This window comes from Megalobrama amblycephala, linkage group LG5, assembly GCF_018812025.1.
Source record: "Megalobrama amblycephala isolate DHTTF-2021 linkage group LG5, ASM1881202v1, whole genome shotgun sequence".
NCBI classification, from domain to species: Eukaryota; Metazoa; Chordata; class Actinopteri; order Cypriniformes; family Xenocyprididae; genus Megalobrama; species Megalobrama amblycephala.
Window position 1 is genome coordinate 19286619 of NC_063048.1, and position 21016 is coordinate 19307634.

Here is a 21016-nt window from a genome sequence, read left to right on the forward strand (position 1 = left end):
CTATGACTGCGATACGCCCACTGGGTGGCTAAAGACTGAGTGGCAAAAGACTGAGTGGCAGCATTGGTTTTCAGCGTGAATTCCGCAAAAACACACAAAATGTATTGATGGAGACATGGATCAAACCAACTCAAATGTAACTGTAATCTGATTACTACATTTTTTGGCGTAACCTTAACGAATTATAGTTACTGGATTTTTGTTTCCTGATTACGTGACGCCGTTACATGTATTCCATTACTCCCCAACCCTGGATATAACCAAAGACTATAGAATAACACAAGACGCTTCACTCGTATTGTTTTGAATGGGAGAAAGTGTAACAAGCAATATGGCGGAATAAGTCCCGCCTTCTAAATAAGAGCCAATTGCCGACTGGTAAAGTCATCGCGTCACTTCAGCAGCCGTTAGAGTCACCGGTTTCTATAGAAACAGTCAGACACGCGCCTCCGAAGAGACGCGCTTTAGGTCTGCGCATGCGCATTAGCTTGATCCAGCCTGAAAAATAGTTTTTTTGTCATGATTCGAGCGTTTAGAAACTAAATTTATGAGCCGGTTGTTGTTAGATTTCATTGGCGATTTCAAATATGAAATTTAATCGTAAGGTTGGCCAACAGTTTTGGAGAATTTGATGTTTCCCCATTCAAAGAGACTGCATGATGCCCAGGATGCCCGAGAGGCGTTTCAAAGATGGCCGCCGAGTGAAATGACTTGTCTTAAAGGGACTTTGATATAACTGATCACATCACTCCGATTTAGACCTACCTATATTGTAGTTATAAAGTGCACAGGCAGATTTGCTTTATGTATTTCCCCGGCGTCGAAATCAGGCACATATAAATGTCAGGAAACACGATTCCTGGCTGCATGTCAATATTCATGGATTAGGTTTCTTTGACATTATTATAAGGTAATCGTTTGTTTTACTCGCGTTTTTGCAGTTTCCCCTATTAAATCCAGTAATGCAGCAGCTCTTTTGCCACTCAGTCCAGCTGAGGGAGCGATTTCTGACGTCGATGCATACCCACTATATTTATTTATGTATATATTTATTTTTTAATTATGGCAGGTTTGGCATTCCATACTCCTCTAGCGTTAACCAACCTCGGCGCGTTGCTTCTTGATTGACGTGGCAACAGTAACCCAGGGAGGCGGGGCTAATCTTGTTGTTGTTGCTGTTGGAAACGGTCGCGCCAGCAATGGCTGCTCAATGAAATCATTCATAGGATCCTCTACAGCAGACATGATTGGACTTCTTCGCCACATTTACGGCTTTTAATGTACGTTTATTTCACATACACCCTACAATTAACAGTAGCACATGTAAAATGAAATAGATTCGCTGAATTTCCGCGCGAGAAAATCCGAATACTGTGCGCTAGCAGTGATTTGTTTTGTTTTCAGCTAGCGCATGAGCTAACATTACATCAACAGTCACTCATACAAACATACTCATTTGGCATTTTCAGAATCGAATTAAAAATCAGATTGGTTTTTATTAGATTTCAGACCAGCAGCAATGTAATCGTTTATGTAGCATAGGATAGCGGGATTTTTAGAGGTGTTTCTGTGTTGGCGGTCAAGTTACTATTACATAATCTGATTAACAGTAGTTCTAGTTAGAGTAACTAAACTAAACCAAACCATTTATTGGTGGTTGTACCTACATAAGTGAATAAATACTCTCTAAAGGTTGAATCACCAGTTTTAGGAACACCAGTTGCTCTTTGATTCCATTGTAATATATGATATTTACAGTTTTAGGATTGTTGTTCCAGAATGAATTTGTCTATAGTTCATCAGAATGCCAGCAGGTGAGTAAAGCTCACTCATACTTGATATATAACAACTTTTTTTATCTGTCATTGATGGACATAGATGCTCTTACATGCAGATTTGTCTGTAAATCTCTGTTTGACAGGTCAAAGTGATGTGAGAGCTAAGACGAAAGCTCGCTTTGACGAGGTGTTGAAGAGATACACAAACCCTCCCTCTGAGAAAAAGAAAGCAAAACAGATCTCTGACCAGTCCCAGGAAATTATTGTGGTTAGTAATAGTGAAAGTAATCTTTATTTAACTAAGAAAAATCTTACTGACAGAAGATAAATCACTGTTTACCCTATTATCTGTTATTTGAACTACATCCTGTATTCTTGCAGCTTCAGACCTTGAAGAAGAACCTAGATTTGAGTAAAGACACTGAAGATGATGAAGCTATCCTCAATAACACATATGATCCAGCTCAGGGCAGTCCTAGATACACCAAAAACAGGCGAAGAGAGAGAGAAGCATCTGCAAAGACCAACATAAACAATGCTGTAAGTGAGGAGGAGCCCAGCGGGAAAAAGAAAAGCAAAAGGAGGCTACCACAGCCACCACCCCCTGTTCAAAATGAAGATGACAACGACAGGAGGACTGATTCAGAAATCGATGGAAAACATTATAGGAAGACAAAGAAAGAGAAGGATAAAGGTGGAAAGGATGTCAGTCGACAGAAGAAGAGACAGAGAGGGAAGATGATTATTTACAGGCGTACCAACATCAGATCTCACAGGAGGAAGAGACCGCTGGAAAGAAGACGGCACGGAAGAAAGCTGTAGAGAAGTTTACAGAGAGCCAGATGCTAAACAATGAGCTGGAGAAGAAAAAGAAGAAAATTAAATCAAGCAAACATGATGGTGATAGAAGGTGAAAGATACAAAGTTCACAGTTAATGCTATCCTTGGAAAAATTGTGTTCCGTATTATTTACTACACTATGTTGGACTTTTCATATTTGTCTGACCAATGGAAGTCATTATTTTTGCAATTCTGTTTGGAGTTGTAAAAATGACACACTTCAGCTTTAATTCAAGGTTTAAAGTTGCCATAACCAAGAGTTTAGCATAGTTCTTTGGTGCTTTTTTCTTCTTAATTTGGTTTGCCTTTTTGTCTGCAGTCAGACTGAAGTGTCGGTGGATAACCATACAGAAAACATCCTGGATGATGTTGTGGAGGAGTTCAAGGAGGACACAGTCAAACCCAAAGTGAAGAAGAAAAAGAAACAAAAAGAAGGTATGATATGCTGTCTGTACAATCTCAATGTCATCACCATAAAACCTTTTTTTGTTCAAACACACAAGTCATACACCATAGAGTATCTACTCTCTTCAATTTAACATCATTATAAACATGAGACTAGAGTCAAATAAATATCTAAAAATGCATAATATTAAATATTTCCACAATTTTTCTGAATTCACATGTAATATAGCTACAGTATCCATGTATTCTTTTGCTTGTTACCACCATGGAAAGTCAGTAACTCTTAAAAGGTTAGTTCACCCAAAAATGAAATTTCTGTCATTAATTACTAACCTTCATGTCATTCCACACCCGTAAGACCTTCGTTAATCTTCAGAATGCAAATTAAGATATTTTTGATGAAATCCAAGAGGTTTCTTATCCCCAAGAGAAAGCAACGTAATTACCACATTCAAGGTCCAGAAAAGTAGTAAAGACATCGTTAAAATAGTGATTGTTAAAATACTGCAATATGTAAGATTTCTGTCCGCTAGAGGTTGCTAGAGGCCTATTCAAAACAAAGGCGTAGCTTGATGACGGCAAGTTTGAGTGCGGGATCTTGGGACATGTGGTCTTCACATCACAGCCGGTGGGATAGGACTCAGGAAGAAATCATGTTCATGGATGTGATTATTAACGTTACTGTAGTATGAAGCAGAGCAGGACGAGTGTTGTGGGAGCTGAATGAGGCCGCTGGAGCGATTGCGCAACACACGCCTCACGAGCAGAGAAACTTTTATTATGCCACAGTCGCTGCTTCCGCTTTTCTGGTCATCATGAGTATGAGGTAACACAGCTCTGTTTATTATATTAGATACATTTGAGAGTGTTGAAAATGATGTTATAACGTTAATCTGTGCGTTCGCTCGATGACTGCTGTGAGACACTTGTTTGAGACACACTGCAGTTTTAGAATATCATATTAAATGCTGGATGGTTTGTGTTGATAAATGGCATGCAATTCATTTTAAAACGTATTGTATGATGGAGAAAATGCTGTATTACTCTTACTAAAAATAAAGCTGCATCTGATTATGCTATGTTAGCTACTTGACAAAACAGTGTTTTCCTCTGAGGCATGGTAAAGCATGGTACTCACAAAAAAATCAAGAATATTAGATTTAAACAATAAGACTAAACGTGTTGAGCTATATAACAACAATTAGTTTTCTGTCTATAAACGTAACCAAACAGTTGTTCCCTTGTATATTAAAACATGTAATATATTAAAGCGTCTTTGGTGTTTCCATGGTTTTCACAAAATAAAACCGGAAACCGAGGGTAACGTGGGTATGACGCAATTGACAGGCGACTCCTCACACGTCCCGGAGCCTTGGTTAAAATTGCAATTTTCTCACGATTTACAAATAGTTGGAAACCTTTGCAAAAATCTTACATATTGCACCTTTAATTTGTGTTCCGAAGATAAACAAAGGTCTTATGGGTGTGGAACGACTTGAGGGTGAGTAATTAATGACAGAAATTTCATTTTTGGATAAACTAACCCTTTAATATGTGTGTATATTGTGTTTATTTCATTGTTATTTACATGTGTGATATGTTGGGTTGATTGTGGTTATTCATTTCTGGTTGTAGTGATTGTTGAGGAGGAACAGGCAGAACAGAAACAAGCCTTTGATGATAGTCTAGTGCTGGGAGTTTATATCCACAGGACAGACAAGCTGAAGACCGATCTGATGGTGTCTCACCCTATGGTCAAAGTTCACGTGGTCGATGAGGTCAATGGACAGTATGTCAAGAAGGAGGACAGGTTTGGATTTTACTTGTTTTGTTTTTTTTACCTAAAACCAAAACCTGCTAGAAGGCATTTGGATGACTATGCTTTTACTATGTTTGAAACCTATGAACATATGACTGTGTTTGAAACCTACTTCGTGACTGTTAAAAAAGTATGTTCTATATAGTATGAATGTGTGTAGTATGAATGAATTTCTGATGTTTCATGTTTTCACTGTCGTGTCACATATGGCGTAAGTTGCATCACTTCACTTCCATTCATAAATCCTCTTCCATGGTATAGTAAAGTGTCCCTTGAATGTCCACTTAAGAATCTTGGCGTAAGTCAGTTTTATTCCCAGTAATTTATTCTATTCACAGCCATCGCCATGTTTCATCCTTCTATGAGCAAGAAAACATCGAGCACATCCTACCCATCATAACTCAACCCTTTGACTTCAAGAAAAACAAAATAACAGTTCCAGAGTGGGAGGAACAGATCATCTTCAATGAGCGCTTCGGATATTTCCTACAAGACGATGATGATAGTCCACGTGTGATACTGTTTTTTGAGGTTTGTGCACTTGTGTAAAAGTATATTGTCATCCTCTGAGCAAAGAAAGGAATGATTAAAACACTTTGTGATGTTTCAGATTCTGGATTTCATCAGTATGGAGGAAGCACGAACAAACATCTCTGTTGACCATCATGAGCGGGGTTTCCGGAAGATTGCGTGGGCTTTTTTGAAGGTACCAGCTTTATTTTACAGTAGTCTACCTTTGGTATATTTGTTTGATTATTTTGTCTGTTAGCTCCATAGCTGTTTTGTTTATTTTTTGTAACTGTATCCTTCATTATTTCAAGTTCTAGAATAGACTCAAATTTCCACTGAAATCAAGCTCTTCAAATATTTTCTCTAGCTTGTAGGAACCAATGGTGTCTTGAATGTTGACACCAAACTGCGTCTACAGCTTTACTGCCCTCCTCCGCGGGCAAAGAAACTGCCTCAAACGGTTGAAGTGTTTCAGTGGTGGTCAAAGTTCCCAAGGAACAAATATGCCTCAACCCTCTATGTCACAGTGAAAGGCCTCAAACCACCTGAACATGTAGGTTTACTTTTTTTAATTTAAAAACCACAGTGGAAATACTAAAAATTGATGAAGTTTGTTTTGGTTTGGATTTGTCGCTCAGGTGGACCCCAGTATCCGCTCCATGATGGCTCTACAGCAGGAGCGGGGCAGTACCTCCTACAGTGAGCTCAATACTGAGATGACCAATAAAACCAGCACCCAGATACTGGAGAGCAAATCAGAAACCATGAAGTGGAGCCGCATGCCTGGACAGGTTTTAGTTATTTGCTTTATTGGCGTTAAGATGGGGGAGTCAGTAGCTGTGTTCGAAATCACACCGTATACCCTCATTCGCTATTCCCTACATTAGCCCACTAATATAGTCCAGTTGAAGGAGTGAATAAAAACGAGTTTGTGAATTTGGACACTGAGTGCGCCAGAATGGCTGCCACTTTTGCGTTGTTTCTACTTCCTGTTTAATGGTTGCTCCAGTAGTAATGAAAAGATTTATCTTGAACACTGTCATGAAAACTATGTATAAACCTTGGCATAGTTGAATAACAAGAGTTCAATACATGGAAATGACATACAGTGAGTCTCAAACACCATTGTTTCCTCCTTATATAAATCTCATTTGTTTAAAAGACCTCCGAAAAACAGGCGAATCTCAACATAACACCGACTGTTACGTAACAGTCAGGATCATTAATATGTACGCCCCCAATATTTGCATATGCCAGCCCATGATCGAGGCATTACACAAGGGCAGCCAGTATTAACGTCTGGATGTGCACAGCTGAATCACCAGACTAGGTAAGCAAGAACAACAGCGAAAAATGGCAGATGGAGCAATAATAACTGACATGATTCATGATAACATGATATTTTTGTCTTTCTAAATGTTTCGTTAGCATGTTGCTAATGTACTGTTAAATGTGGTTAAAGTTACCATCGTTTCTTACTGTATTCACGGAGACAAGAGCCGTCGCTATTTTCATTTTTAAACACTTGCAGTCTGTATAATTCATAAACACAACTTCATTCTTTATAAATCTCTCCAACAGTGTAGCATTAGCCGTTAGCCACGGAGCACTATCAAACTCATTCAGAATCAAATGTAAACATCCAAATAAATACCATACTTACGCGATTAGACATGCTGCATGACGAACACTTTGTAAAGATCCATTTTAAGGATTATATTGGCTGTGTGAACTTTGTTTATGCAGTGATAAAGTCGCGAGCTCGGGAGGGGGTGGAGAGCAATTAAAGGGGCCGCAGCCTTAATCGGCGCATTTCTAATTATGCCTCAAAATAAGCAGTTAAAAAAATTAATTAAAAAAAATCTATGGGGTATTTTGAGCTGCAACTTCACAGACACATTCAGGGGACACCTTAGACTTATATTACATCTTGTAAAAAAACGTTCGATGGCACCTTTAAAAAGGAATGTATACCTATATGATATTTATATTACGCTGTAACAACACTGGACCAGCAATTTGGAAAATGGATGGGTGGATGATTCAGCTGCGGGAGCCATCTTCTGTCGAGATCCGCAGTAATTCATTTGGCCCGTCCCTGATAGTGCATTATGAGTATTCTCTAGTGTTGAGTGTACATTGGTTGTACATTTGTTTTTGCGGTGCATTGTGGGATTGAGTGCACTCGATAACGTCCACTATGGTTTTTGTTTTGGACACCACTACAAATGACTGATCCCTCAAATAGTGCCCTATTTGTGCCCGATTTCGAACACAGACAGTAATTAAATTGGCATAATTTTTTTCTTATTGACAGGTGTGTCGCATCCCGAATAAGCCAATGCACTCCTTTCGTGGAGGTCAGATTGGCTGTTTTACTCTGTGTTTCTCCCATGATGGACGTGTGCTAGCAGCTGCATGTGCAGATAGAGATTCATTTCCTATCATTAGTAAGTAATTTGTAACTCAGTTTCTTTACGTGTTGTCTTTTGTCTGTACTGTACTTTTTTTAGTTTTACTTACATTTTCTCACAAAAATGACAATTTTAGGTAGTTGGATGATAAAATAGTTTTGCAAAGTTGAAATTGTGACGTATTATATTGTGCAAATATTGCAAATATTGTGCAAACATCCCTTCCTTCCTGACATAACATTTTTACACTACTGTATAATGGAAAGTCTATTATGTATAATATAATATAATATAATATAATATAATATAATATAATATAATATAATATAATATAATATAGAATTTCCCTTTCGCATTTATATACATTTTTAAACAACTAATGTTTAAAAAAACATGGAAAAATGCCAGTTATGCCTCAAGTAATCATTTACATTTCACAATGAATGTCTTTTTTTTAGTATATGAGATTCCATCTGGGAAAGTTCTGGCATCCTTTAATGGCCATCTGAGTGTGGTGTATGATCTCTGCTGGTCCAGAGATGATAAAGATTTGTTAACTGCATCGTCTGATGGAACAGTAAGGTAAATATTGCTTTTTTGTGTATACAGAGTTACCCAATAATATTATGCAGCTCATAATATTTCACAAATATGAGTGAAAGTGTCGACCATAATACTTTGCTTTTGTCTTTCAGAGTGTGGAATGTTAAACGACTGCAGAGTCTTGCTCATAAAACTCTCCCTCACCCTTCATTTGTGTACTGCGCCCAGTTCCACCCGCAAGCCCAGAGTCTGGTGGTGACGGGGGGCTTCGATGGAGTGCTGCGGGTGTGGAACGTAGACATACAAGACGTGAATGGGCAACTTCTGCAAGAGTTTGATGGACACAAGACTTTCATCAATACGCTGTGTTTTGACCCAGAAGGTACAGTGCAAAATATCATCATAACTGTTCAAGGTGTGACATTAAAAGCTGTGATTTGAGACATTAGTGATGTGGTGGTCTTCTCACAGGGAGCAGAATGTTTTCTGCAGACAATTCTGGCCTCATTATTGTGTGGGGAACCAAGGTAGTGCCTGGGTCTCGCCGTGGACTGACCAGTCAATGGAGCATTGAGAGGGTAACAGAGTTCTCAAATACTGCCTGGAAGAGCTATATAAATCACTGTTTGAAATCATGATTTGAACCACTAATGGCTGGAATACACTACACAACCTTTAAAAACTGAACAGAAAACACTAAGCATCATGCGCTTATTGACTTTGTAAATGGTAATGGAGAAAAACTGGGCATCATACACTAAACCACTAAGGGCCAGTTCACAGAACGCGATTTAGCTGTTAAAAACATGAGACGCAGGTCAGTAGAACAAAAAAAAGCACAAGGTCTAGAGACGCTTTTTCAAAAAACTTAACTTATTTTTACTTGAGCGCCGCGTTCTTAGAATGCCGCATCACGCGTGAGATGCTGCAAAAGATGTGAGATGCGGTGCAACGGTTAAAGATGTCTGTCTAGCGCATGTTTACAGTGAAAAATAAAATAATGGCAGAGTAGCATAGTGCAAAGGGAAAAAAGCGAACGGCCCTTAAGGATCACACACTAGCAGACTTTCAAGTCGTTCTGAGCCCAACAAACTGACACTTGACAAATTAAAATATTATATGTTCTAAAATCAGCTGAAAATATCAAACATGTTTGATATCTGGGGCGTATTTATAGTCTGAAGCTAAAAGAGTCTGTGCCTATCATGCACTGTTTGATTTTCTGCAAAATCTGACGACTCTGACTGCAGAATATCTGCAGAATGGCTCTAAATTTCGACAAATAGTGTAGACTCCTTCAGACTGGATCAGGCAAATGTTGAGTAGTGTATTCCAGTCTTAAAGGGACAGTTCACCCAAAAATCAAAATTCTGACCTCAAGTTGTTCCAAACCTGTATAAGTATCTTTGTTCTGCTGAACACAAAGGAAGATATGTTCAAGAACAATTTTAACCAAACAGTTGAGGGGCACCATTTTTTTTTTTTTTTTAATTAATGGTGCCCCACAACTGTTTGGTTACCCATATTCTTCAAAATATCTACCTTTGTGTTCAGCAGAACAAAGATATTTACATGTTTAGAACAACCTGAGGGTGAGTAAATGAAGACAGAATTTTCATTTTTTATCTCTTTAAGGGAATGCCAATTCAGTATTTCTCTACAGGAAATTAAAGAGGCAGAACTGAATGGAATATCCATCAACTCATTAGAGGTGCATCCAAATGGAAGACGACTTTTAATTCATGCCAAAGACAGTGTTTTAAGGGTCATGGATTTGAGAATGTAAGTATCTATCTTTTTAAGTAATATTTAATACTATAATGTAATATATTATTACATTCTAATTAAACTGATTTTTAATGAAATGATTTTTAATTCCGAATTGATAATGCACACAGATGCATTGTGCAGAGTAAGACTATATATGTGTATTAAGAGTAAAAAGGGACAAATTTAATTTCATGTTGACTTTAAATGTCAATGCACATGTTAATAGTTCATGTTGATGGTACCAGCATGACAGGAAGTAATAAAAGAAACAAAGTGAGTGCAAATCTATTGAAACAAACAATTGTTTTGCCTGTTACAGTCTTGCAGTGAAGAAATACATAGGTGCCACCAACTACAGGGAGAGAATCAACAGCACGTTCACTCCCTGTGGAAGCTTCATCTTTTCGGGCAGTGAAGATGGACTGGCCTATGTGTGGAACTCTGAGACAGGTTTGGAGATTGTTTTGAGGCAATATGGGATATGCGCAACAAACTTCTCAGAGCGGTGTGAGTAGAACTGTATGGCTTACACTAGGTTAGCCGATTACCTTGAAAGTCCATAGATATCGCCGTCAGTTCACACTGCTCTTAACACTTGCTGACAAGTTCATGTGACGTTCAGCATAAAGCCTATTTAGTTTGATTACAAAGAAAAATCCAAGTGGAGGTTGAATTTGAATTTCCCTTGTCCAGGTGACCAGGTCGCCGTTTACTCTGAGCTGTGTTATTCATCTGCACTTCGAGCTGTTGCTTTCCACCCTCATGAAAACATGGTGGCCTTCTGTTCCTTTGGCCAAAACCAGCTCATCCATCTCTATCTGTACGACCGGAAGGGTAAGTCCTCCAAATGACTCAGAAAACCACTGATTCAAATTCATCAGTAGCTGTTTCCTTCCAAAGTTGCAAATTTAACTTATGTGCAAAATTGGAATATCGCATAAAACATTTGCAAATGAAGCACATTTTCCTCCAACAAAATCTTTTCTTTTCTTTACTTTTTTCAAAATCTGTTGGTCTTTTTTGTATACATCATAAATTACTTGCACTTCAGAGCACGCAGACAAAATGCAATAAACATGTTAATGTTATTTGGTGCTCAGAGGCAGATGCCTGCTGTTTTGGAACACTGACATTTAAGACAGTTTGGTGAGGTAATTATACGACGACAGACTTTGACTAAGGCATTTCAGAATGACCAAATTTCAGATGCTGTGCAATGAGATTGATCTGCTGGTTAGTCCAGTTATGCCGTCCCATTGTGCAAAGTCACATGACTTTTTTCCATGCGCATCGAGGAGATTATTTGGTAAATGTGTTTCTGTTGTAGTTTATGCATGTTTTGTTATCAGATAAAAAATGTATCCGCCTCAATTGACCGCTCAAGTTTTTATGCACATTTTTAGAATGTATGCATATCTTGGCGTTTCCATCCAGCATTTTTAAATGTGATATCACAAAATGCCAAAAACATAGCTAGTGTTTATAAACACAAAAGTCATGTGATCATTGTCTGTGTAAAGATGAGTGTTTCATGCTTGTATGCAGTGGCTCAGATGGAGGTGGAGAGTTTGAGAGGGTTGAGTCGTTCAGAGAATCTGGATAGTAAGACAGGCAGAAATTCATCAGAGGTCACGACCTTTCAGAACTCCTCTGCCACCGGCATGGACCAGTTTGCCAGCACAGCTCGTGTGTCCCTAAAGATGCAGCGGGTCAAACAGAAACTAGACTCTGTACTGGTAAAAATGTTAATGAATATATTTAATGAATAACTGATTATTATGAGCATTATAATTTAGTCAATAATCAATGAGTAATACTTTGAACCATTTTCTTGCAGGAGCCCCATCGTAGTTCCCCTGGTGTGGATATGTATGAACAAGGCAAGTGACATTCATGATAATGTTTATTTGTAGGGCTGTAACGATATGCGATATGAAATCGAAATCGCGATACGCAGGTCCACGAACCTGTATCGCGATGTGAGAAGGCAGAATCGCGACACACCCCTTCCAACTCCCAGAGTTATCCTTCCTGTCCAGATCCAATGCTACCACATTTTTAAATTACTATAAGTATTAGGGGTGTAACGATTTATCGTAGATGGTGTGTCTCAATCAGCTCTCTAGTTCAGTAAGTGTTTCGGGCACACATTGAATCTTGCAAGCAGGTTTAAACGTTTCTCATGTCAGTCTCTTGCATGGTCGCGTGAGAAAAGTCGTGGCTTTCTTTCACCGCAGTGCACAGGAACAGCTGTGCTCACAGAAAAGCAAAAGACGCTTGCGATGCTTTGCTTTAAGAAGTTCTGTGGGGCCGTTCACATATTGCGTCTTTTCCGCGTGCAAGTCAGTTATTATTATAAAAAATGTAGCCGCGCGGCAGGCGCGCTCATAATGGGATCAACGCGTTCGCGACGCGCATGCAATTCTCAACTTCTCAGAATGCCGCAAGCGCACCGCAGGTCGTGTGACAAGAATCAACCGATCAGCTATGGCCTTTCCGTAACAAAACATCAAAAGCTCAGCCGAACAGCTGATCATAGCTGTACATGGTGGTTTTTATATCTTATCTCCATCAATATATCTCGTAGTAAAACTAATGCAAGGGCTAGAAATCATTTATCCTTTGCAGAAACATCCTGATCCTCTTGGAGAGCTCAGTTCATGGTTGCATAGCAACGACCGACGCCACGGGAGCGCAAGCGCTTTGGAAAGAAGGAGAAGCGGTGCGGCCGCGCCTTCCACGCGTTTTTAGACGCGATATGTGAACGGCCCCTATTCATAATTCTAAGTTCATGTTAAATTTAACATTTTTTTTCAGTGACAGACAGCCCTATTCAACTGTTAATTTGAATACAGAAGGTTTTTATTAAAATTTTATATTTATTTATTTTATTGAAATGTTGTATGTACAACATGTATGTACAACAAGGGAAATTATTGAAATTTGTTCATGTTTTTTTAATAAATCTTGTTTGAATTTCAGTTTCATTTTGTTCAAAATATCGTGATACGTATCGTATCGTGAACTCTGTATCGAGATACGTACCGTATCGTGACCTGAGCGTATCGTTACACCCCTATTTATTTGACATTAAGAAAATGAGCTGTATTTTTTTTTAATACATGTGTAATGAATTCTGTCATAAATTAACACAATGTGTTTTTATTTTTTTATAGGTGGCATGTCTCACCTGGGAAGAAGCCTAGAGGTGAATATTTGTATATTTTGCACTTGGCTATAAAAGTTATACTAGCAACATAGCTTTCAGAGTTACGTTAAAAGACGTAAACAGTACTAGTTTTGGCTGTAGTAACATGAGCCAAAACACATTTATTGCAGTGGTTCTGTTCATCTCTTTTGGAGCTTTTGAAATCATTATACAATTATTACAGAATATTTGCAATGGGATTGACAATGAAAAATTTACTCAAAAACTGATACCATACCGGACAGCATTCACCATCCTGTGCCCTGTGATACTGAACCTCACTAATAGGTTCTTGTTTTGTTTTTGTTTTTTTCAGGGCCTGACCTCAAATCTTCCTCCATCTCTACTGTCCCCTCATTCTAAACTACAGATGTCCGCATCACTCAGCTCTCAACTCATTCCACAGGCAACACTCACCTCACACAACAGTACGTTCTCTACATTATTCTTTTATGTCATATAGGATGACTTAAACATGCATCATTTTGAAGAGCATGGCACACTGTAGAGAAGAATGAAAGTTTATTTTGAATGAAAGAGTATTTTATGTACAAACCCGATTCCAAAAAATTTGGGACACTGTACAAATTGTGAATAAAAACAGAATGCAATGATGTGGAAGTTTCAAATTTCAATATTTTATTCAGAATACAACATAGATGACGTATCAAATGTTTAAACTGAGAAAATTTATCATTTTAAGGGAAAAATAAGTTGATTTTAAATTTCATGGCATCAACACATCTCAAAAAAGTTGGGACAAGGCCATGTTTACCACTGTGTGACATCCCCTCTTCTTTTTATAACAGTCTGCAAACGTCTGGGGACTGAGGAGACAAGTTGCTCAAGTTTAGGAATAGGAATGTTGTCCCATTCTTGTCTAATAGAGGCTTCTAGTTGCTCAACTGTCTTAGGTCTTCTTTGTTGCATCTTCCTCTTTATGATGCGCCAAATGTTTTCTATGGGTGAAAGATCTGGACTGCAGGCTGGCCATTTCAGTACCCGGATCCTTATTCTACACAGCCATGATGTTGTAATTGATGCAGTATGTGGTCTGGCATTGTCATGTTGGAAAATGCAAGGTCTTCCCTGAAAGAGACGACATCTGGATGGGAGCATATGTTGTTCTAGAACTTGGATATACCTTTCAGCATCGATGGTGCCTTTCCAGATGTGCAAGCTGCCCATGCCACCCGCACTCATGCAACCCCATACCATCAGAGATGCAGACTTCTGAACTGAGTGCTGATAACAACTTGAGTTGTCCTTGTCCTCTTTAGTCCGGATGACATGGCGTCCCAGTTTTCCAAAAAGAACTTCAAATTTTGATTCGTCTGACCACAGAACAGTTTTCTACTTTGCCACAGTCCATTTTAAATGAGGCTTGGCCCAGAGAAAACGCCTGTGCTTTTGGATCATGTTTAGATATGGCTTCTTTTTTGACCTATAGAGTTTTAGCTGGCAACGGCGAACGTCACGGTGGATTGTGTTCACCGACAATGTTTTCTGGAAGTATTCCTGAGCCCATGTTGTGATTTCCATTACAGTAGCATTCCTGTATGTGATGCAGTGCCAACTAAGGGCCCGAAAATCACTGGCATCCAGTATGGTTTTCCGGCCTTGACCCTTATGCACAGAGATTGTTCCAGATTCTCTGAATCTTTGGATGATATTATGCAATGTAGATGATGATAACTTCAAACTCTTTGCAATTTTTCTCTGAGAAACTCCTTTCTGATATTGCTCCACTATTTTTCGCCGCAGCATTGGGGGAATTGGTGATCCTCTGCCCATCTTGACTTCTGAGAGACTCTGCCACTCTGAGAGGCTCTTTTTATACCCAATCATGTTGCCAATTTACCTAATAAGTTGCAAATTGGTCCTCCAGCTGTTCCTTATATGTACATTTCACTTTTCCGGCCTCTTATTGCTACCTGTCCCAACTTTTTTGGAATGTGTAGCTCTCATGAAATCCAAAATGAGCCAATATTTGGCATGACATTTCAAAATGTCTCACTTTCAACATTTGATATGTTATCTATATTCTATTGTGAATAAAATATAAGTTTATGAGATTTGTAAATTATTGCATTCCTTTTTTATTCACAATTTGTACAGTGTCCCAACTTTTTTGGAATCGGGTTTGTATTTTGAAAACATTTTGGTTTGTTTCTAAGGTACTTCATAACCCCATGAAATGACATGTCATGAGGTTTTTAAGCTTTATGTCTTCCTCTCCTCTCACAGGTGGTTATAGTCCCGCTGGGAAGCCCATTAGAAGAGCTCCATCCCTCAGACACCAAAAAGTACGACACTGTGATCTATTTTTGTATTACGCTACCATTCAAAAGTTTTAAAGAAATTAGTACTTTTATTCAGGAAGGATGCATTAAATTGATCAGAAGTGACAGTAAAGACATTTATAATGTTACAAAAGATTTCAATTTCAAATAAATGATTTTCTTTGAACTTTCTGTTCATCAAATAATCCTGAATGTATCATGGTTTCCACAAAAAAAATATTAAGCAGCACAACTGTTTTCAACATTTATGATAAAAATAAGAAATGTTCCTTGAGCAGCAAATCAGCATATTTTAATGATTTCTGAAGGATCATATTACACTGAAGACTAGAGTAATGATGCTGAAAATTCAGCTTTGCATTACAAGAATAAGTTACAATTTAAAATATGACACAATTATTTAAGATATAAATGCAGTCTTGTTGAGCATAATAGAATTTCTTTCAAAAACATTAAAAGTACCCAAACTTGTGAAAGTAGTGTATATTGTTTTTGGTTTTTTTGTATGTATTTATGGATTGTTTATAAGCAGTTTCAATTAGCAATTAGTATAAAAGATATATGTAGATATATATGTATATATATATATATATATATATATATATATATATATATATATATATGTTTTTAGCACTGCAGAATTATCCAGTTTTGCTTATGTATTATGGAAGATCCCACTCTATTAAATGAAGATTGTGTTAATGTCCACAGAGTTTACTGGATTATGAATTCTCTCAACAAGAAGAGACAGACTTTGGGCAAATCCATCAGACGGTAAAGTTCAATTAGTTTTATTATTTATATTAATATATATTTGGAGTTACTTTGTTATATTCTTTTTGTTATTGACCTCTTGTATGAAATCTCTCCAGGTTGTGTCACTGTATGAGTACAGAGCCAATCGATCGGATGAGCTGTCGATACGCCGCGGTGACGTGATCCACGTGCTGTACAAAGACAATGAGAGCTGGTGGTTTGGGCGACTGGTCAATGGGCAAGAGGGATATTTCCCAGCATCCTATGTGGCTGAAGAAGGTACGTGAATGAGTTTGCTAACCAAAGCACATGTATAATATTATCTTGTCTAAATCCATTAGGGGTGTAACAATACATCGATCAAATGGCTAGCGATATGATGTATCGATGCAACATGTAAATAAATAAATAAATAAATTGATACCTATTTTTTTTTTACCTTTATTTTGACACACTCCGTATTAAAGTGTCTTAAAGTGACAGCAGCATAATATTCCTGCTGCTGTCTGTGACTATGTTCTTGAATAACATTTATAACTTTATTAAAGGATTAATCTATACTTAATTTATACAATGAAGACTATGCAGTGTTATTATTAATTTGACTATTCAATTTCTGTACCTGAAAACTTCTGTTAGATCTAACTGAAAAACCTGAAAGCACTGTTGAATTTATTTGTGCTATTGCTTGGAATTTGGTTATCTGTAGAAAAGATTTTTTGCATTGAACCCTGCATATCTGCATGTGTCCCAGATTGCAGTGTACTAGTAGAAGCTTTATTTTTGTAATTTTTTTAAATATTTATTTTTCTAAATTAATGTATTTTTTTCTACAACTGGAGTCCCTAATTTTTGTTGTTTTCTAATAAAGATTTGCACTAGATTTTACACATTGCGCATTTTAGCACAGAAGCCTGAAAAACTTCTTGCCTGTTGTCATGTCATAAGCTGTAATTAGATTACTGATTGTGGATATCCCAATAGGGACATAATATCTTAATATCGATATATGAATCGCTATACCCCTGAATCGAATCGTATCGCAGAATTTTTGAGATATCGGCAAATATCGTATAGCTAGCTATGAGAATTGATATCAGATTGTATCATGAATCCAAATGTATCTTCCATAGGGAGTTTTGATGAGGAGCTTTCAAGAGCTTTAAAAGCACAACCATCACTGTTAGATCAAGATGGAGTTGAGCGTGCAACACCAGTCCAGGTAAATGACAAATGATTATTTTTCCCTCCCATAAAACAGATAAAAAAAATAAAAAATAAAAAATCTTAAAATAGCTCATTATGATGATATACTTTGTCCCTGATGTTCCTCCTGCAGCTGTCTGCAGCCATCAGTGCCTCTGGAGAGCTGAAGATCATCTCAGAACTGGATACTGACCCTGAAGCATCCTCCACCATGTATGAATTAAAGGGGACCTATTACTCCCTTTTACAAAGTCTTGATTTTGTTTTTGGGGTCTACTAGATTAGGTTTTCATGCTTAAATGTTTAAAAAACACATGAATGTTCAAAAAACACAGGGCAATGTGCCCTGATTGGTTAGCTGGAGCAGTGTGTTGTGATTGGTCAACCGCTTCGAGCGTGTTTGGGAAATGTCCCACCCTTTACCATAACTGCTAGTTTCAACCAAAGTCCCTTTAAGACAAGTTATTTCACTCCGCAGCCATCTTTGAAACGCCTCTCGGGCATCCTGGGCATCCATGCAGCTCCTATCTCTTTGAATGGGGAAACATCAAATTCTCTAAAGCTGTTTGCCAAGCTTTCGATTAAATTTCATATTTGAAATCACCAATGAAATCTGACAACAACTGTCTCATAATTTTTTTTCCAAACGCTCGAATCATGACAAAAAAAACTGTATTTTTTAGGCTGGGTCAAGCTAATGCGCATGCGCAGACCTAAATGCACGTCTCTTGTGCCTCATTTCGGAGGCGCGAGTCTGAGTGTTTCTATAGAAACCAGAGCTTCTAACGGCCGCTGCAGTGACGCGATGACTTTACCAGTCGGCGATTGGCTCTTATTTTGAAGGCGGGACTTATTCCGCCATATTGCGCGTTACACTTTATCCCATTCAAAACAATACGAGTGACACGTCTTGTGTTATTCTGTTTCAACCCTATGGTTTCAACACACTACTAACTCAGTCAGGCCTCACCCATTTTTTGTGTATGACTTTGGAGGGAATTATTTAAATGAGGAATATTGTGACCAGTGTTAAGGAAAGTTTAGTTGCTTAGTTACCTTTTAGGGTAAGCAAAGTGTTGCATTACTTTTTCACATCTCGGCTGGGATTGCTTATTTGTTTTTAATTAAAAAAAAACAAAAAAACAACACAAGTTCTGTTTTTGGCAAAAAGCCCTTTCACACCAAAAGTTTATCTAAAGTCATTTTTGCTTATTAGTATGGTTGGATCATCAAAGGTCAGCAGCAAAGGCAATGGTTCATAAAGTGATTTTAAATACATAGTGTATTTGTTTAACATTTAACTATTGCAGGTTTGCATAATATTCCAAGTTTGCATTTCACTATTTTTATTCATTTTGAGTAAATGCATGCTCTCATTTACTGCAGACTAGAACTATAATAACTATTATGTTTACACAGCACACACAATGCCTCTGCACCTTACTCCCAATTTCTCAAAGTGGAAACAAGACAGGTGTCAGTCAATGGGAAAACAATAATACTGGCGTTACTTATTTGAAAATGTAACTCGGATATTTTGTTGTAAATTTAAAAGTAATGCGTTATTTTACTAGCTGCTTGCAAAAAGTAATCTGATCATATAACTTGCATTACTTGTAATGTGTTACCCCCCCCCCCCCAACACTGATTGTGATGCGTTTGTTCCCGGAAAAAAACACAATCGAGGCATTTAAGGGTGTTCGGAAACTATATAGTTGCATAGAGAATAACTCCCTTTCCAGTGACTTTGTATTTTGTAACATTGCAGACCTTTTTAATGCTCAAACTGCAACATTACACACTAATGAAATTTAAAAATGTAAAAAATAGGACCCCTTTAAAGTATTTTTATTTTTTTTTTGCGATTGCTATTTCTCTTGTGCGTATAGATCTTATTTTCTTCACTCATTTTCTTTACAGAACTAAAAAGAAGAAGAAAAAGCTGAAGCGGAGTGAAGTTCCCTCTCTTCTGCCTAAGGTCCTATCCTCAGATCGTGAAATGTCTTCAGCATTATCTAGAAGGAGACCCCTCCCCCGACTAGGCCAGGCCAACGGTGCGTTTGAAGGTGAAGGACCGAACTGACGTGACCCGATTGGATTTCTAAGACTTACCTATGTTATTAAGGAACATATAGAAAGGAAGACATGAACACAATAACGTGTTCCCAAAAGTGTTTTTGTTGATCCATCTTTTTTAGTTGGCCTTATTTTAAAATATATATTTTGTAATTTTGATACTGGTATTTGTAATATGTAGTTTTACAGGATTGTTTTGTATGGTTTTTATGTATATACTGTGTTTTATTTTATTGTTCATGTCAAAACTAAACATTTTATTTAAATTAATCTTGAATGTAACAGCAACAATTCCAGCATTAATCATAATGATCTTTCTAATATAAATATATTTTTCACATTTCACAGAAGGGAATAAACTATGGCATTTATTTAGCACCAGAGTTTATGTATAAAATTGACTAAATATATTTATAAATTTCTGTGTGACAAATTCATGCAAGATTTTACAACTCGCCAGGCAATTGCACATATTGTAAAGTAAAAGTGTAAACAACTTTTGCAGTGTTGCATGGATCAATATTTATTGTACAGTTCCAAAGAACCCAAGGATCTCATTGCTATGAAAATACTGTAATGCACATTGTACAATTTTACAAAATACATTTTTACATTTGTAGAAGTTGTTTCTATCAGGAATATGGCAATAATATGTATATCTGTAAAAGCAGCTGAAATGGGGTCAGTTGCAAACTACGGCTAGACGGATAATCTGTTAAGTAACGTAAAAATACAAATCCCACATTCTTGCACTAGTCCAAAAGATTTCTGAAACCTTAACAAGACCTCAGAAATAATCAATTGTATTGTACTAAACGACACACTGTATAATATTATATACAAAAGAAACTCAAGGGTTTTCAATTTACTTAAAAAATGTACACCTTTTCTCAGAATGCATATCTCATGTTAATCATTAAGTTAATTCAATAAATAAGCCAAAATAATAATTCAGTTTCACTTTAGAGTGTAAAATGTCCTTATTTAATTTCCCAAGTAGCAAGATGGTTTAAGGTTTAGTTCACCCAAAAATGACATTTCTGTTATTTAGTACTCACCCTCATGTCGTTCCAAACATGTAAGACCTTCGTTCTTCTTCGGAACGTAAATTAAGATATTTTTAATGAAATCCGAGAGTTTTACCACGAAATTACCACATTCAAGATCCAGAAAAGTAGTAAAGACATTGTTAAAATATTCAGAGTGACTGCAGTGGTTCAACCTTAATGTTATGAAGCGATGAGAATACTTTTTGTGCGCAAAAACAAAACAAAAATATAGACTTTATTCAATAATTTCCTCTCTACCCTGTCATTCTCCTACGCAGTTTACATTGAATGTTCCATGTTCTACGTCAGAACGGCAACTCAGTATTGGCCAGCTCCTGC

General features: G+C 37.4%; 1 protein-coding gene across 1 annotated transcript; it reads left to right on the forward strand.

Moving 5' to 3' along the window:
• Nucleotides 1–1122: 1122 nt before the first annotated feature.
• ahi1 (Abelson helper integration site 1) lies at nt 1123–20247 on the forward strand. Its single transcript, XM_048191027.1, is given in 28 exon segments — nt 1123–1280; nt 1759–1814; nt 1922–2046; nt 2160–2499; nt 2502–2688; nt 2938–3053; nt 4659–4833; nt 5181–5373; nt 5453–5548; nt 5720–5905; nt 5991–6143; nt 7670–7802; nt 8225–8348; nt 8462–8691; nt 8781–8887; nt 9973–10091; nt 10399–10529; nt 10773–10913; nt 11625–11815; nt 11917–11959; nt 13256–13287; nt 13604–13715; nt 15535–15593; nt 16302–16364; nt 16463–16625; nt 17480–17568; nt 17686–17765; nt 19473–20247. Coding segments are annotated over 27 exon segments (3561 nt in total). The 5' UTR covers nt 1123–1280; nt 1759–1804; the 3' UTR covers nt 19636–20247.
• The last annotated feature ends 769 nt before the right edge of the window (nt 20248–21016 follow it).